Here is an 18,999-nt window from a genome sequence, read left to right as displayed (position 1 = left end):
AAGTACTTTGGGGTCTAGGGATGAAAAGGGTCTAGGTGAGCACAAAGTATTATAATTGTCATTGTGTTACAAGAGCTTAAACACTCACTGGTTTGTAGTTTAGTGACAAATGCATTCCCTATTGAGGGACTCGGGAGTCTATTGAAGTATCTTTGGCTAGAATAGTTGAAGAAACTCTGAAAACCTGGAGTTAAGTCCTAGCCTCATCATGCCACTGAAGCACTTAGCCATGTGTTCCTCCCACTGACCTCACTCCTGCTCTTCTGTGCTCACTCTTCTTGGCAGCTGTGTGGTAATACTCTCATTATAGAAGGATCATTTCTCACCCTATCACATATTCCTGGCCCTACTCAGCGCTTTTCACTTTATGCATATAAGCACAACCCACTAACTACTTAAGGGAGCTAAACTACATATACAATAAACAAACACAACATTAGCCTTCATGTTCATGCACAGTGGTTTATCTGACATGCTTAAAAGAAATTCAGAAACATTAAGGGCCTGGTTTAAAGCTCACCAAAGTCAATAGAAAGACTCCTGTTGATTTCAAAGGTGTCTGGGTCAGGCCCTAAAAAGAATTTGATGATTACTTTGCACTATGTAGGCTACTTGGCATCATCAAGCACCTATCCAAAATCAAATGGGCCCACTGGTTAGGACACTAGCGTAGCATTCAGAACACTTGGCTTTAATTCCCTGATCTACCACAGAGACTTCTAGCAAGTCACTTAACCTCAATTCCCCATAAGTAAAATGGGGATAATAGCACTTCCTACATAACTGTAAAGACATAAGGCAGCCAGGTAATGTGGGAATGGGGGACATGTCAGTACTTTTCACTTCCAAATTTTAAATCATTGCATCCAACACCTACCTCTGCAATCAAATCCCCATTCTCTGCATGCACCTGAGCAATGGCTCCAATGTGCTTACACTGGGAAAAAGCTGCATACAGTTCACTGTCTCCAACCATATACAGATCTTTATAAGCCATAAACATCTTGAAGGAGTTGACCCCTTTGTCTTCAGCAAGAATTCTCATTTCTTCCTTAACCTGAAAGAAAAACAGCGTCAACAATTCCCACAATGCAGCTATGAAAAATATAATTATCTTTTCCCCTTCTATCAGCCTTGCTAAACTGCCATGAGGAGATCAGGATAATGAACAACCCAATGATATTTTACTTGCCCATCAAGAAAAAATTTACTCAGACCAAGCAAGCATGGAAAGTAAAATATTTCAGACCAACTTACATAGCTCCTTTTATAGCAAAGTGCTTCACAAACTACATATACACACATACAGATGTCCAATACACAAAGGATTTTCAAAGACTGGACTTTTTACCAAAGAAAGTGGTGCAAAGAGCCTGGAATTTGTAGAAAGAGCTCTGCACCGTATGCTAATTAGTATTCAATTTCTCTCTCGCAAAAGGTCAGAGTGTAGGTCTGAGCAAGTTTTGATCCGGGAGTTTAGATCTTTCAGACTAGATGCTAAACCTGCTTTGTCCCTGCTGGGAATTAATCTCTGGCACTCAAAGAGTAAGGACAAATCTGGAATGACTGACAAGGAAAAGGTTTCTGCTCTTTAGGGATGTGACCTGGGGGCTATGTAATATTCAGTCATTTGGGATATTTTGTTCCAATTCTCGAATCATTATCTACATGGAAGCCTCCTTTGTCTCTTGCATGGATCCCAGGTCATGGGATCTCTGGGCTCGGTAGAATCAAAAGTCCTGATCACTAACAGTATATCCCGGAGCCGCAAGGGATTCACGTTTCATACCCCTGTGTTCCCTGCCCTAAGTACTAACTGGATCCAGAGGCATCTTCTAAGCCCCCAACCCTCTCCATGGTAACCAAGGGACTCTCACAGGCTGGTGCTTTAAAAACTTCAGCTTGCTTTTTTTAATTTGTTTTGCGGGCAGGTTGAATTTTACTGTTGGGATTTACAGGTAACTTCTTTCCAGGCAGCTTGGGAAGTTAGCAGATTCTGGACTGACACAAGACAGAAGCAAATAGGAAGAATGACCCCCCATGTAGTGTGGTCTGTTAAATGTACTGGTTTAAAGGCATAAGCCTGTCATAGCTGCTAGGCCACCAGGGAACTTGGGAGAGTGAGGGCAACCAAGTGAGGATTTCCAGACCCAGTCCCTGTGTGTTTTGCAGATAGCTGAAATGTCAATTTATATTTAGGTTGAAAACAGCTAAATTACAGAATTTGGAAGAGACCCTGGAACTGGAGGGGAGAGAGGGAGGGAATATGCCCCATCTGGGAAACCCCTCTCGCCAATATCCACATATGTGCCCATCTGGGAAGCCCCTCTTGCCCCCCTCTCCATTATTCCAGGGTATATGCCAGTCTGGGAAGCCTTTCCTTCCCCACGGACCTGAATATGCCTGATAAATTGCAATCTGTGTTATTAGGAGGAGACACATGACAGTATCACTTTGCTTGGTCTTGGTCACCCACTAAAATGGTTTTCATATAGTGATGTAAGGCAGTGTCATAGATAAGGAACAGTGCTGAACCTCCAGACACCTGGGTTCTATTATCAGAACTGACACAGACTTCCTGGGACCTTGGACAAGTCATTTAGACCCTGAGCCTGCAATTGACTCTGCATGGGGGGAACCACGGGGTTCTGCATAGGTGCAGGGATTTGCCCACATGTAACCAGTTGCGGGGTTGGAGCATTAACTGCTCAATAAAATTAAGATAATACAATACTTCTGATTGTTAGTTTGCATGGTGCTTTGCAATCCTCTGAGGATTATTATTAAATGATCATTAACTATGATCTCTAACATCTGGGTGGGTCTATTCCAGGGAACCTATGAGACCCATTAAACCCAAGAAAGACTTCTTAGCTGGATAAAAATATTAGAACATTCGCTCTGAGATCAGAGATGTCAAACATTTAGCACACTTGCTATATTCATATAAGTATGGTGGGACGGGCGGCAGTGGAGATGACAAACTAATAGGTCTGCTTTCTCTAAACTCTAGGATCTGGTAAAGGAATTCTCAAGAATTTAAGTTTTCTGTTGCATTAAATTAGAATTAGATGCAGTAGCTGCTAGAGCATGAGGAGCTGGTGGCATATCAAAAGGGCATGACATATGTACTTGTCTTCATCTGGTTTGCCTAGCTTTCCCTTTCTGTTTGAAAAATGTAGGGACTTCCATTTTTCTTGATAAATTAAATGTATTTGTGCAGCCCAAGACTACAGAACAAAATGAATGGAATTATAAATATAAAACCAGGGCAGTTCACTAATTTACACTTAGCCAGCATCAATGGTATTTTCAATGTATTTCTACGGTCCTAAGGCTGAGCTTCTAAGGCTCATGCATTAAGTTTTACTGGCTAATTTATTTTATACCTTTTATACAATTACAAAGTTGTGACCAATGCATTAAGTGCTCAGTGCACAGAATCCCATGCCTGGGATGTTACAGGACTAAGGTCTCAGTGTGTAATTTGAGGAGTTAAAAATTGGAACTAGAAGAACCATATTCTGGTATTTAATATTAGTATCATACCATTATTAATATAGCACCTCATATTCTATATGATCCCAAAGAATGGGTCTCGTTCTAAGAAATGCAAAATTCCTGAAAGTCCCGTTGAAATCAATGGAAATTTTAGGTGATCATCAGGGTCTTAGCACTTCTCTTGGTAAGGCCCAGTATACACAAGAATGAATGGGGTTTTCCTGGAGATCTCTCACAGACCAAGGCAATACTACTGAAGGCCTTTGCAAACACAGGTAAGTATTTATACATTTTACTTATGTTAGCAAGTTACACTTTACATCTGAAATCTAGTCATGAATAATTCAACTTAACATTCAGAAATCAATATAGCGTTAACACACTATTGTATCTACCTTGCTGCTCCACCATGTAACTGCCACATGCAGTGCATAATCACAGCAGACTTTAGGATCTGCCCAGTTCCTCCATGTGTCATAGGCTTCAACAAGGGAACAGCCTTTCTGAGGAATTGCAAAGTCGATGATCATAGTAGTGCCTCCTGCTAGAGCAGCCTGAAACCACAGGAGTTGCAGTTATTTAGCCATCAGTGAAGAAAGGTTCCTCTCACTCCTCCTTCTCCATAATGTTGATACATCTTGTATATCTTCAAAATCAAATTTTCCTCTCTATGCCCACCTTTGTCCATGCATTGAAAATCTATATGCAATTTAAGACTCATCTTATATGAAATCTGAGTTTAGAGTGTGATCGTGCAGAGACCTATTTGGTTTCCATCAAATAGGACGTTAATTTTCTGCTTAGGTGTGTCACACATGTAAAGGGCCAAGTAATGAAGTAGGGCTGAGGACTGAGGTCCCAACCAGGCATTCAGAAGAAACACAGGAAACTAAGACTAAACAAATTAGATCGTTACACAGGCCCCACACTGCACTAAAGGTTTGAGAGTCTGCAGCATTCCTGCATCATTGAACGTCTGTAACCAGCTGGTATATGAAACAGGGAGAAGAGTGCCAGAAACACATAAATCAAAGTGGATATGTTTTTCCAGGGTCTGATGAGTTGGCAAAATAAATCCAAATATCAGCAGAACAACAAGGGATACAGAAAGGATGCCTTTGAATTATTGTACCTCCAATACAGAACAGCATCAGTTTAAAAACCTGAGTCCTGTGGGACACCAAAATTACTTTAAACGTATTTTTAAATGCATTTTTCAATTGAAAAAGGGGATAACCCGGGGAAGTGGCAAAACTCACAGATGACGCAAAGTTAGCTAGGTAAGTCATGACTAGAGAGGACTATGAGAGACCTCAGAAAGACCTAATAAAAGGTAAGTGATGGGCTTCACAATGGCAAATGAAATTCAGTGTTGAGGAATGTAGAGTAATACAGGCTGGAAGAAACACATTGCTGGGTTCTTCCTTAACTGTAACACTCAGTAAAAGACTTCCATCTCAATGTGGACAATTGAATGGAAACCTCCATTTAAAACAGTAATTATAATGCTTTTTGTATAAATCAGTGGAACAGCCCCACCTGGAATACTAGGTTCAGTTTTGGTCACCCTATCTAAAAAAGGTAGCAGAAATAGAAGGGATTCAGAGAGAGGCAACAAAAATAATTAGGAAAGGCAAAAATACAAAATGATTGAAAAGACTGGGACCATTTATTTTAGATAGGGAAAGACTAAGAGGGGACATGAGGTGCAGGGAAAACAAATCAGGTACTCTTATTCATCCTCTTTCATACATAGTGCACAAATAAGGAAACATTCACTGACAACTAATTTAGGATTGATTCAGGAAACACATTTTTAAACAGTCCACATTTAACCTCTGGAACTCATTGCCGCAAGATAGCAACTGCAAAAGCATGGCTGTATTCCAGAAAGATTAGATAGTTACATGGAAATATCTTTTTTACACGGAAAAAAAATCTTTTTTTGGTGGGGACACAAACACTCATACTTCAGACATAAATCAACCACTATCTGCATGGAGTTAGGAAGGAACTTGCCTTCTAGGGAGGATTATTCATTAATTATTCATGTGGGGTTTCTTGCAGTTTTCTTTGAAGCATCTTGTAGTAGGTCACTGTGAGAAATAGGATACTGGACTAAATAAAGCACCAATCTGCTCCAGCCTGTCAATGCTCTTATTATTTAGTTTGATCAGCCAGAAGCTCTCCTCCTCTGTATAGTATCCCTTTGCATAGCTGTTAAGCCCAGGTCAGATCAAAATACACTGGGGTTCACATTAACATTGCAATACTCTTTTCCTATTTCCATCTCAGTCAGCCTGTTTCTGCGTCTTCTCCTTTCCTAAACCTGTTTGCTGAAGCCACCAGAATTTACCGTAGAGCTATTTCTTTCAACCTCACAGTCCCTTCTTTGTTTTCCAAAACAATTTAATATTCTACCTACCACTATCTGGATGCCAGAATTGGAGAAATTTTTGCCACAACAGCTTTTCTGTTTCTCTTTGTGGATTTCAAAACAAGGCTCTTAACAGAGCAGTCAGGAGACTTTTGAACGTTCAATTGGTTTGGGTTTTGCAAATCACTTTTGTCAATGTCAGTGCAACTTTTCACAAACATTTGCATTCACTTTATAGTGAATTTTATTTTGAAACAAAACAGCCCATCTCTCATAACACAAAATACAATAAAACCTTGTTGGTGAGCACTTTTAAAAAATAGGTATTTCCACCTCCTTAGTCTGTCTGCCAATCTTTTTTTCCTTGACATCTGCATCTACAGATATGCAAAGCTTTTATTTATGAAACCAGAAGGACACAATTCAATCCCCTAGCTAATCATTTACTCACATTTCACAATGATTCTGATATAAATGTGGCCCTGTGATCCTTCTTGCTAAAGTATGTGCTTAATGATGCCTTAGGGCAGCAGTTTTTTATGTTGTCCGTACTATGATCCCATGATACAACAGAAGCAAAAAAAAAAAAAAAAAAAGTCCATCTTGCCAAGTATCCTGTCTCCAACAGTGGCCCGTACCAGAGCTTTAGGGTGAGTGTACAGAACAGGGCAATTATCCACCTGTCTTCCACTCCCAGCTTCTGATAGAGGTTTAGGGTCACCCCAAGCATAGGGTTCCATCCCTGACCATCTTGGTGTAGCCCTGGCAAATTAAGTCACTGTATATTTCACACTGCCTTACTGTTTATTGATGATCACACTTATATTTTATCCATTAACATAGGTTCTTCCCCAAATTGGGCTACACAGAAGTTTCTCTTACAAAGGATTCTATGTCTCTTTCTCTATAGGACCACATATTTCTTAATTCTTATGTGTAAATATGATCTAACTGCCTGGTTACTAGAGGTCCCTGGAGGGGAGCAGGGGTCTCCACTGCCTGCGCCCAGAGAGCCGACTCTGCAGCTCCCACTGGCCAGGAACTGCGGCCAATGGGAGCTGTGCGGGCAGTGCATGCAGGCAGGGGCACCATGCGGAGCCCCCAGGACTGCAGAGACATGTCGGCCACTTCTGGGAGTGGCGAGGGCAGGCAGGGAGCCTGCCTTCACCCTGCTGCATTACCGACTGGGAGCCACCCAAGGTAAGCACCGCCTGGCCAGAGCTTGCACCCCTCACCCTCTTCCACACCCCAGCCTCCTGCCCGAGCCCTGAGCCCCCTCCTGCATCCAAACACCCTCCCAGAGCCCACACATGCTCCCTCACCCCAATCCCCTGTCCTAGCTCTGAGCCTCGTCCTGGAGACTGCACCCCCCACCCCCTCCCACGCCCCAACCCCCACCCTCAGCCTGAGCCCCCTCCAGCACCCAAACTGCTTCCCAGAGCTTGCATCCCCTCGTGCACCTCAACCAGGCTCAGCCCTTAGTATAACTACTCTTACAAGGCCTCAAACTAATATAGCAGGCCCTTAAGCTTAGTAACCCAGTTACTTATGCATGTTCCAAACTAGCAAGTAATGCATACCGGTTAATATTATACCCTTATAATATCTTCTACTTACAGCAGACTTTGAAACTTGCAGGAAACAAGGCCAGTGGTCAACATTGGCTAACAGCTATTGATGGACATATCATCCATGAATTTATCCAGTTCTTTTTTTAATCCAGTTATACCTTTGGCCATCACATCATCCCATAGCACTGAGTTCCACAGGTTAGTTGTGCACTGTGTAAAAAAAGTACTTCCCCTTTGTTTGTATTAAACCTGCTGCCTCTTATTTTCATAAGGTGAACCCTGGTTTTTGTATTATGTGAAAGGGAAATATCACTTCACTATTTACTTTTATCACACCATTTGTGATTTTATAAACCTCTATCATACATGTGGGATCTTTCCATTCCATCTAAACATAAAGAAAGGGAAGATGATCATGACTAGAGCTGTGCAAGTAACAGATGTTTCAGTTTCCTGAGAGTTCCAAAAACCCTAAAATAAATTTGGGTTGACCAGGACCAAAATCACAATGTTTTGAAATTTTCAGTCTCAAACAAGTTGAAAAAAATTCATTTTGGGTAAACAAAGAAAAACATTTTGTTTGACCTGAAATGTTTTGTTTAATTGTTGGGCATTTTTTTAAATAACAGCAAAGGAAATGAAGGGCTAGATTCCAAAAGAATCCCCTTATGACCTTTAGCGGGGACTAGGGAACTCACCTGTGATGTGAGAGACATTAATTCAAATCCCTTCTCTGGAGCAAGAACTTAAACCCGAGTCTCTCCTCTCCTAGGCGAGTGCCCTAACGACGAGTCAACAGCATATTCTAGGGTGTGTTGCTCAATCTCTCCTGTTGGAGCTATTGCACTTTGAATAAAATACTTTGGGCCAGAGAGAAAGAAAATGACTCTATAGCCTGGTGGTTACCACTGGGCTAAAATTTTTATGTAGGTGGCATAACCACCTCCAATCTAACCACTCTACCCCACAATTATTTTGGGGGCAAAAAACATGCAGCAAATTAGTGTCAAATTCACACACGTTTTTGGGTTGACCAAAGATACGTTTTCCAGCAAATGAACTATTTGTTTGAAAAATGTCACTCCGCTCTAGTCATGACCTCCCCTGACCTTTTTGCAACCCCTTCAAGTTCATGATCCCAGGTTGAGAACCCATGACCTAGGAAACTTTTGAGCAAACCAGCTGAAAAGTTAATCTAGCAGAATGTGAATACTATGTACAGGAATGAGCCCTTAAAAGGGAGATTATTTTGAAAAGAAGTTTAAATAATTGTGTAATTTCTGAAAAACTGTTAGAATCAGCTTTGAAAAAATGTAAACTGGAGGTGTGAAGTCAATGCATATGCGTTAAAGTGTATTAACCCTTGTGTGGATCCTCTCATTCAGGGGTAAAGTAGCCTTAGTTTCTTGTAACTTAATTCTCCAAGGATTTCACTGCATTAATTTCACATCCTTTCAATCCCTCTGTGCCTATGGAAGATCAAGGCACAGTAAATGGCAAAAGTGAGCAAATCACAATGATTGGATTTTGATGTCATGTCAGTCTCATAAAAATCCACTTCCCAGCTCATTCTTGAAATTTAACATCAGGAAAGCTCAGTGGAGTGAAAAGTCACAATGTGCAATTTTCTTTCAGAAAAATACCATAAGGGCAAGTCATGCAGTTTCCATTCTGATGTACCGTTGTCTGATTTTATATTTTCAAACTCAAATGAAGTGTGCACAGGATCCTTTTTCAATATCTGAAAATGTTTTGGTTTAAAATAATTTTCAGTGGGACAGCTTGCATGCAATTGGAAAGTGACTCAACTAAACCAAGCTGGGATGTTAAAATGAACAATTGCAATTTAGCCTTATATAATGCTGAACAATTTACTGCAATATTTAAATGTTGTTGTATAATCAAACATTTATTATTGCTGTATTTGATCCTGGAGTTAAGCAATGGTTCAGGGTCAAGACACTTGGTTCTATTTCCATCTCTGCCACATACGTACTATGTGGGGATGATTGGCAAGTCACTTTATTTCTGTGCCCCAGTTTTCCTATCTATAAATGAAGATACTAATACTTCTCTAGCTTGCTGGGAGGCTAGGACAATTAATATTTAAGCGCTGTTGAGAACCTCTTATAAAAAGACATGCAAAATAAGATATGTAAAATGATATATTCTATTCAAAACCAATGTCAAAAGAATCACATGGTTGCAATGTGAGGCATTCAGAAAATGCCACAGTTGTTGCATTTACATTCTCCACTCTGCCTGCTTGTGCACATGCTTTAAACATGGCCTGAAGTTCCATAGCAACGCTGGTATTTCTGCAGGACCCTGCCTCGTTCTCGGTTTTGAAGCCTAAAACCTTAGAGAGACAAGGTGGGTGAGGTAATATCCGGGGACTGACATAGCTACAACTATACTGCATACAATGTATGTTAAAACCTTGTGATTCATCAGGACTTCATCCAAGCCTGCGCAGGTTAAAAGATGCACAACTCAGTGGTTCCAGGGACAACATAAAACACTTGCACTCTGTTCTTAATTTAGAACCTCTTGATGTATATGTGTTTATAGCCTCACAATCAGAGTTACCTGTGTCGCGTCTTTTATATGTCTTTGTCCAGAGAAGTTGCTAGACTGTATGCATCTGGATAGTTTTCATGTTTCTTTGCAACACAGGTTTGTTCCACTGAAATAAAGTCTGGTGGCTATTGTAGTATATTTAAATAGACGTTTGGAGCCAAGTTTTATTTTCCATTTTGCATGGGAAATATTTATATTTACAAAATAAATAATTTGTTTGGTTTATTCTGCATGAATTAGTTATAGACATGAAGTAGCTACATACAAGGCCCATTGTTTCAAAACTTGCTCACATGAATAATAGAGGAAAAGTTCAGGCCCAAAGTAAACTTCCTAGAAAAATTAGGTAACTTGCATTAACCTTTCCAAGTTACCTAGGACAAACAACGCAATACCACTCCCGCTGCCAAAGTTTTCCTAATGATCAATTATAACAGTTTCATAACAGAGCTTCCCAATTTAATTCACTCAGGAAATAATGATTTCTCTGATTTAAGTTTAAGATTAAGATTTAGGAATTCAAGGCTGCTCTGTCAGTTGATAAACTGGGGAAACTACAGAGTGATATGTACTAAATGGCTAGCACTGATCCTACACTGGATTAGATGGGTATTAGGTCTAATCCAGAATGGAAAATCTGATGTTCCTAATGTGACCAAGGCAGAAGTAAACAGGATCACCATTATAAAGATTTCTGTGTCCACTTTAAAAGGAGGGTCTCTTAAGTACATGAGGGCTCTTCTTGACTACTCTCTGGTCACAGATAATCATGTCAAAAAGATAGACAAATATGTTTCACTCAGGTGTAACCCACATAAGATTCAACCCTTCTCTGGGTAGTCAACCAAGCAGTTCTGTCTCCTGCAGCTAATACAGATCCATGGGTTCCACCATCCCATTTCTAAGAGTAGCCTATTCCAGATGCTTAAAAGGAAGTAAAACCAAATGAAATCTATTATGCAGCTGGCAAACTGTGCATATTCCACATAGGGGAAAGTTTTTCTTGATACAGCTGGTGATCAGATTATGCTGAGGCACAAGGACTGACAGTTCTTTTTATCCAATCTACTGCATATGGGCATAAGCAACTAACACAAGAATTTTAATGTGTTTCCCAGCTGCTTCCAGGCCCTCTCAGAACTCCTGATCTCTCTCTCAGCTGTCTGCTTGTCTGGCCTTTATAGCTTCAAATGTGCTTCAGCCCTCTTGGCTGCCTGAGCCTGTGCACTTCATCTGTTCACATGCTGTCAGTATTTCACCACTATGTGACTATATGACTTGGATGTGGGACTGGTCATTAGTGTCATTGGTGGAGTACTTGTGTGGGTGTATTCTTGTTATTATCACTATCCAATATCAATACATTTCATGTTAAATGGATTAAGAACTGTCTTACTGACAGATCTCAAAAAGTAATGGTCTTCGGGGAATCATCATCGAATGGGGGTATTTCTAATGGGTTCTTCAGGGATTGACTTTAGGCCCAATGCTATTCAATATTTTTGGCAATGATCTAGAGGTGTAGTGGAGTGGTCACCCCACTCCGGCCCAGAAGGGGTTAAAGCAGCCCTGGAAAGGCAAGGCTGATTGGGGAAACAGCCACAGCTGTGGCCAGCTCAGTCAGGCCATAGCTGGCCCTATAAGAGGGCTAAGGGCCAGGAGCTGAGAGAGTCTCACTCTAGCCCTGGAGTGGGAAGAGCTAGCTGCCTGGGAGCAAGGTACCTGAAGTGGAACAGTGCTGAGGAAGGGCAAAGGGAGCTGGAGAGCTCCAGCCTGGTAAACCCCCAGGCTGCAGGCCTTGTTTACGGCCAAAAGGTACTGGGTCTGCAGAGATGCAGCCCGGGGATAGGCAAAGAAAGCAAGTCCTAACCCCTTGCCAGTGATGAGTGGCCATTACACTGCAGGCTGCCCCAGTGAGCGGGGGGCTAGATAATGACTGGCAGTAGCCACTGAGGCAAGGTGGGTTTAGAGGGTTGGGGGTTCCCCTGGGAGGGGAGACCCAGAGTGTGGGAGTACTGCTGGGGCAGAACCCCAGGGTAAAGGGCACCAGGGTCTGGGAGGGACCCAGGGCCAGCGGCAGGTGAAACACTGGCCTGCAGAGGGTGCGCTGGGCTGGAAAGAGCTAATTCCCGAGATGACCAGCAGGAGGCATCGCACCAGTGAGTCATCACCTTGCCACAAGAGGTAACTATAAAATCAGGGCTGATAAAATTTGGGAGAGTGGTGAATAATGATGAGGACAGGACAGTTATATAGAATGATATGGCTCTCTTGGTAAGCTGGGCTCATTCAGAAAAAAGTCACATCTAGGAACAAAGAATGCAGTCCATGACTGCACAATGGGAGACTAGCTCCTGGAAAGCACTTACTCTGGAAAGGATTTATGGAACATATTGGATAAAAAATGGAACCAGGAGCTCTTCCGAGAGTGCTGAAGGAACTGGCGGCTGTGATTGCAGAGCCATTGGCCATTATCTTTGAAAACTCGTGGCGAACCGGGGAAGTCCCGGATGACTGGAAAAAGGCTAATGTAGTGCCAATCTTTAAAAAAGGGAAGAAGGAGGATCCTGGGAACTACAGGCCAGTCAGCCTCATCTCAGTCCCTGGAAAAATCATGGAGCAGGTCCTCAAAGAATCAATCCTGAAGCACTTACATGAGAGGAAAGTGATCAGGAACAGCCAGCATGGATTCACCAAGGGAAGGTCATGCCTGACTAATCTAATCGCCTTTTATGATGAGATTACTGGTTCTGTGGATGAAGGGAAAGCAGTGGATGTATTGTTTCTTGACTTTAGCAAAGCTTTTGACACGGTCTCCCACAGTATTCTTGTCAGCAAGTTAAAGAAGTATGGACTGGATGAATGCACTATAAGATGGGTAGAAAGCTGGCTAAATTGTCAGGCTCAACGGGTAGTGATCAATGGCTCCATGTCTAGTTGGCAGCCGGTATCAAGTGGAGTGCCCCAAGGGTCGGTCCTGGGGCCGGTTTTGTTCAATATCTTCATAAATGATCTGGAGGATGGTGTGGATTGCACTCTCAGCAAATTTGCGGATGATACTAAACTGGGAGGAGTGGTAGATACACTGGAGGGGAGGGATAGGATACAGAAGGACCTAGACAAATTGGAGGATTGGGCCAAAAGAAATCTGATGAGGTTCAATAAGGATAAGTGCAGGGTCCTGCACTTAGGACGGAAGAATCCAATGCACCGCTACAGACTAGGGACCGAATGGCTAGGCAGCAGTTCTGTGGAAAAGGACCTAGGGGTGACAGTGGACGAGAAGCTGGATATGAGTCAGCAGTGTGCCCTTGTTGCCAAGAAGGCCAATGGCATTTTGGGATGTATAAGTAGGGGCATAGCGAGCAGATCGAGGGACGTGATCGTTCCCCTCTATTCGACATTGGTGAGGCCTCATCTGGAGTACTGTGTCCAGTTTTGGGCCCCACACTACAAGAAGGATGTGGATATATTGGAGAGAGTCCAGCGAAGGGCAACAAAAATGATTAGGGGTCTAGAACACATGACTTATGAGGAGAGGCTGAGGGAGCTGGGATTGTTTAGCCTGCAGAAGAGAAGAATGAGGGGGGATTTGATAGCTGCTTTCAACTACCTGAAAGGGGGTTCCAAAGAGGATGGCTCTAGAATGTTCTCAATGGTAGCAGATGACAGAACGAGGAGTAATGGTCTCAAGTTGCAGTGGGAGAGGTTTAGATTGGATATTAGGAAAAACTTTTTCACTAGGAGGGTGGTGAAGGACTGGAATGCGTTACCTGGGGGGGCGGTGGAATCTCCTTCCTTGGAGGTTTTTAAGGTCAGGCTTGACAAAGCCCTGGCTGGGATGATTTAACTGGGAATTGGTCCTGCTTCGAGCAGGGGGTTGGACTAGATGACCTTTTGGGGTCCCTTCCAACCCTGATATTCTATGATTCTATATGATTCTTATTGCGATGTTGTGGCAAAAAGGGCTAATGCAGTGCTAGGGTGTATAAAGAGGGGAATAGTGAGTAGGAGGAAAGAGACGATTTTACCTCTGCATAGGGCAGAGACTGATACTAGAATGCTGCATAGAGTTCTGGTGTTCACACTTTTGAAAAGAATGTTGAAAAATTGGAGGGGATGCAGTAAGGAGCAAAAAACAAAAAAAGACTGAGGCTGGAGAGAAAGTCAGACAGTGAGACTTAAGGGGCTCAATCTATTTAGTTTATCAAAAGGACCAAGATATGATTTGATCACAGTGCATAAACACAGGGAGAAAATACCAGGTACTAAATGGCTCTTTAATCTAAAGGGAAAGGCATGAAAAGATCCACAGACTTGGAAGTTAAACCTGGACAAATCCTTATGAGAAATAAGGCATAAATTTATGTATTTTAACACTGAGGGTGATTAACCATTGGAACAAACTTGCAAGGCAAGTGGTGGATTCTCCATCCCTTGAAGTCTTAAAATAAAGATTTTTTGGAAGGCAGTCAAATGCAGGTTTACTGGTGTCAAGGTTCCTTCCCCACTCTGAACTATAGGGTACAGATGTGGGGACCTGCATGAAAGACCCCCTAAGCTTATTTTTACCAGGTTTGGTTAAAAACTTCCCCAAGATACAAACTTTGCGTTGTCCTTGAACCTTATCTTGTCACCACCAAGCATTTTAAACAAAGAACAGGGAAAGAGACCACTTGGAGACGTCTTTCCCCAAAATACCCCCCCAAGCCCTATACCCCCTTTCCTGGGGAAGGCTTGATAAGAATCCTCACCAATTGGTACAGGTGAACACAGACCCAAAGCCTTGGATCTTAAGAACAAAGAAAAACCAATCAGGTTCTTAAAAGAAGAATTTTAATTAAAGAAAAGGTAAAAGAATCACCTCTATAAAATCAGGATGGTAAATACCTTACAGGGTAATCAGATTAAAAAAACAGAGAATCCCTCTAGGTAAAACCTTAAGTTACAAAAAGACACAAACAGGAATATACATTTCATCCAGCACAGCTTATTTTACCAGCCATTAAACAAAAGGAAATCTAAACACATTTCTAGCTAGATTACTTACTAATTTAACAGGAGTTGTGAGGCTGCATTCCTGATCTGTTCCCGGCAAAAGCATCACACAGACAGACCAAACCCTTTGTTCCCCCCGCTCCATATCTGAAAGAATCTTGTCCCCTCATTGGCCATTTTGGGTCAGGTGCCAGCAGAGTTATCTTACCTTCCTAACCCTTTACAGGTGAAAGGATTTTGCCTCTGGCCAGGAGGGATTTTATAGCACTGTATACAGAAAGGTGGTTACCTTTCCCTTTATATTTATGACAGTTGGGCTCAATAAAGGGATAATGGGATGAAGTTCTATGGCCACTGCTATTCAGGAGCTCAGACTAGATCAGCTCATAGTCCCTTCTGGACTTAAAACCTAGAAATCTATGGCATGCTTTATGAGCAAGTGAACAGTGGCATAATATAACCATTGAACTTCAAGGGCAGCATCAGGAGGGGAAGAAGAATTATCCCCATAATCTGATCCTCATTTGACAGGAAAAGGCATAATCACTTAGCCATCCACAGATTGGTAAAGGTGTTTTTGCTTCTAGTTGTTATCCATAAGTTGAGCTGAATCTACCAGGTACCAAAGTTTGGGTGACTCATTGATGAATAAAAGACAGATGCCCTCAACTGCAACAAGGTCATAGTCTCTGCTAGCTCTTCAAAATGTTTCCTTCTGCCAGCCAGCATCATCTAGGTTTCCCACAGATGAAGCCTGAACCACAACCCTGAGATTTTTATTCACACCTAGAATTTCACCCATTCAGAGTATATTCTAGTGAACAAGTTTATGGGCAGAAATGTCTGTGGTAACAGTAAGCCTTATGTTTTGGAGAATATTCACAGATAGCGAATGTTGTATATATTAACATGAATATTTAGTCCATAAACCTGATTTGAAGAGTTTTGCTTGTCCAATCAGGAAACAGAAACATGCCAGGAGATTCATATGTCCCAGGAAAACTAACTACTTGAATTTTCAATTTCTAATACCCAGGACATACAGAAAGCTGCTCATTGAACAATTTACAAACCAAGAGTTATTTTTGGAAATTATTTGTATAATGACTGTTTTTGAGAAAAATGTAATCAGCTCATAGACAGCTTACAAATATAAAAGGTATGAAATTCATATAATAGATTCACTGCTAATTATTCTCTCATATCTACCAGCTACCCATCACAGAGCTTGGATTTTGCAAAACACCCATGATTAAGTTTAAAATGCTCTTTCAGTTGTCAACCTTAATAAATATTCATGAATATAGAGATTAAATATTTTAGTGTCTTTTAAAACTGTTATAAATCTACCTTAAAACAGGAAACATGACACGTTTGACATACAAGTTATTTTACTATGCTAGAAAATAGCTTTGCTTTGATACAAAAATCATTCTTTACTGAACTCTTTGCAGTAAATTTAAGATCCATCTATTTTAACAATGGCAAATGGCCTTGGTGCATGTTAAGAAAAAGCACACTAATAATGAAAGATGCAGTGTAAGGATCCCTATACAATATGTTGTACTCTCAATATTAAGTCCAGTGTATACTGGTAACTTAAGGGTAACACTCATTACAAGACCGTTGTAATTATCCTAAAAAAACAAACATTACAAACTCTGAAATTCAGAGTTAAGGTTAAACATAAAAGAAACCCAAATAGGTTAAAGTACGGAAATGCATTGTTAAGATACCCAAACAACTTTAACTCTGATCTGTGGTGAAAACACAGGTGGGCGAGAAATGAAAATCTGATCTGTGTTTAAAAATCAGGTAAATCTAATCTGTGATCACGGATACTAAAATGCCTTAAATCATAATTGTAGGGTTATTGCATGACATCACTACATAACAGAACTAAAGTTTAATTTAACTTATTGGATATATTTTACAATGTAAGGTACATGAAATAAGAATTTAATCTAGACTTAATTTAACCCAGTCCTCCTTATGAGGGTACGCAATTCTTCTCTTTTCTACAAACAGCAATTCTGCCTTTAGAGGACTGGATGGTTCAGGGGACTGGTAATGGTATACAGACTCAGTTCTGGGACATCAGTTTGACTCCCATGGAGGCTGGTGATGGGCCAAATTTACTGGAAGGGCAGAGTGAGGAATACTGAGCAGCTGCAGTGCTGTAGCTGCTCTGGGGACAGAGAACTTCAGTCTCCAGGGCACGATATCAGCACGTTGCATAAGGAATTAAATTGATTCACTAATTTCAATAAATTCTAATGTACAAACACCTCACTACACTAGAGCTGCTCATGTAATTTACCTGGCTTGCAAAGGTGAAGCAAACAGAACCCAAGTACAGAACTCAGGAAAATGAGGACATCACTGGCAGATATAAACTGGACCTTCCTCGGTAGAGAGACAGAGGTAGTAAAACATGGAAGAGAAAACCCTCCTCCTTCCTGTGCTGACCCTCTAAAAAGGGAGAGAAGGTGTTCAGGAGATGACTTCCCTCCTAGAGCAAGAGTTGAGATGGTGGTAATGAATTTTCTTCCTGGTAAAGACAAGACAGATTGATTTACCTTTGTTCCCTGGTAGAAGTCATCTTTGGACTGGGTGCCCATAAAGGGGAACTGCATGTGTGTGTGGGTATCAATCCCCCCAGGCAGCACCAGTCTGTTGCAAGCGTCTATAACTAGGAGCCCAGCAGGTGCCCCAGGCTGCAGGTGTGGTCCCACTGCCCGCACTATTCCGTCCTCCACATACACATCAGCCAACTGCGAGTAGTCGTCATTCACCACTCTCCCCCCTTTGATCAAAATCCTCTGCTGTAGGGGAGCCATGGCTTTTGCTGCAGGCTCCTTGCAGATGTGCCCCGCAGTGGAACCTGAATTCTGAGAACAGCAGGAGAAGCAGTGGCACCATCAGGCTCAGGCTTCTCTTCTGTAGGAATACAGACTGGGAGAACAAGCACACTCTGCATGCATTCCTTTGGAATGAAACAGGCAGACTCCTGGTTCCTCCTCTAAAACTGATCTCAGCAGTTCCTCCTGAAAGGTGCTTTGCTGCCCACTCTCCCTCACCAGTCTGCTTCTCTCAGCATGTCAAGTTATTTACATGTGGCTCCCAAACATAAGCGACATACTAGTATTTATATCTCTATCAGAGGACTCTCCTCCTGCACCACTAACTCCTCCCACTGCCCCCAGTTTAGCATGTAACATCTGCTGATCACTACTCTGAACCACTCAGAGAAAGCAGGGGTTTCGCCAATTTCTTTTAAAATATTTAAATAGTGACTGTGGGGCCACATTTTCAGAATAGCTCAGCTCCTGTTTAGGCAACTAACAAGGGCCATATTTTCAGGAGTGCTGAGCCTTGATGCTCCCTCTATGATGCTTATAGCCAGATTTTCAGAAGTGAGCAGTGTACAACATGCTGAGCTATTTTGCAACCCTGGCCACTTTATTTTGCTGTCTGAATGGGAGTTGAGCTCTTTAAAAGCTAGTGTTTAGTGCTGGGGTGGTGGCTCTGGAGTCTGGCTTTACTCAGATCAGGGACAACGTAGGCAACAGCAGTGCAGGCTTCACTGCCACCCACACAGTAGGCTTCTGGATTAAGGTGAACCTGGGCCCCAGGCAAAGTAACAATTAGGGTCACCTCACCACTGCACAGGGCTCCCTTCCAACCCTAACTTGTTCTGGCTGCTCCTCTTTAAAATGAGACCACCTCACTGAATCCATTCCCTATAGGGTCGTGGGGGACTGGCATTCCCACAGAGCCCATTTCTTGGAGGATGTGGGGGAAGGCCTTCAAACTCAAAAATCCCTATGCTCTGGGAAAACCCTTTCACCCCTATGCAAGGGGAGTAGCTATCCAAAGTCCTTCTGTTTAACTGAGAAAAGCCCTCACAGAGCTGTCTGGATTGTGGAGGGCCCCTCTCCCAATCTTGCCTGCAGGAGGCCTGCTTCCCTG

The 18,999-nt window shown here is 42.1% G+C and overlaps 1 protein-coding gene across 1 annotated transcript in view; it reads right to left on the bottom strand.

Annotated features, from left to right (window-relative positions):
- Positions 1-17,867, bottom strand: part of DPYS (dihydropyrimidinase) — a gene marked incomplete at its 5' end in the record, with an annotated part of 45,832 nt that extends 27,965 nt beyond the window's left edge. The window contains 3 exons of the mRNA XM_084618336.1: positions 878-1,057; positions 3,897-4,055; positions 17,607-17,867. Coding sequence (XP_084474462.1) covers positions 878-1,057; positions 3,897-4,055; positions 17,607-17,867 — 600 coding nt within the window. The remainder of the gene's footprint in view (positions 1-877; positions 1,058-3,896; positions 4,056-17,606) is intronic.
- Between the last annotated feature and the right edge of the window lie 1,132 nt (positions 17,868-18,999).

Source organism: Lepidochelys olivacea (genome assembly GCF_965140295.1).
Source record: "Lepidochelys olivacea isolate rLepOli2 genome assembly, chromosome: 2".
Taxonomy (NCBI): Eukaryota; Metazoa; Chordata; order Testudines; family Cheloniidae; genus Lepidochelys; species Lepidochelys olivacea.
Note: the sequence above shows the minus strand (reverse complement) of the source record. Positions and strands in the feature narration are given on the sequence as shown.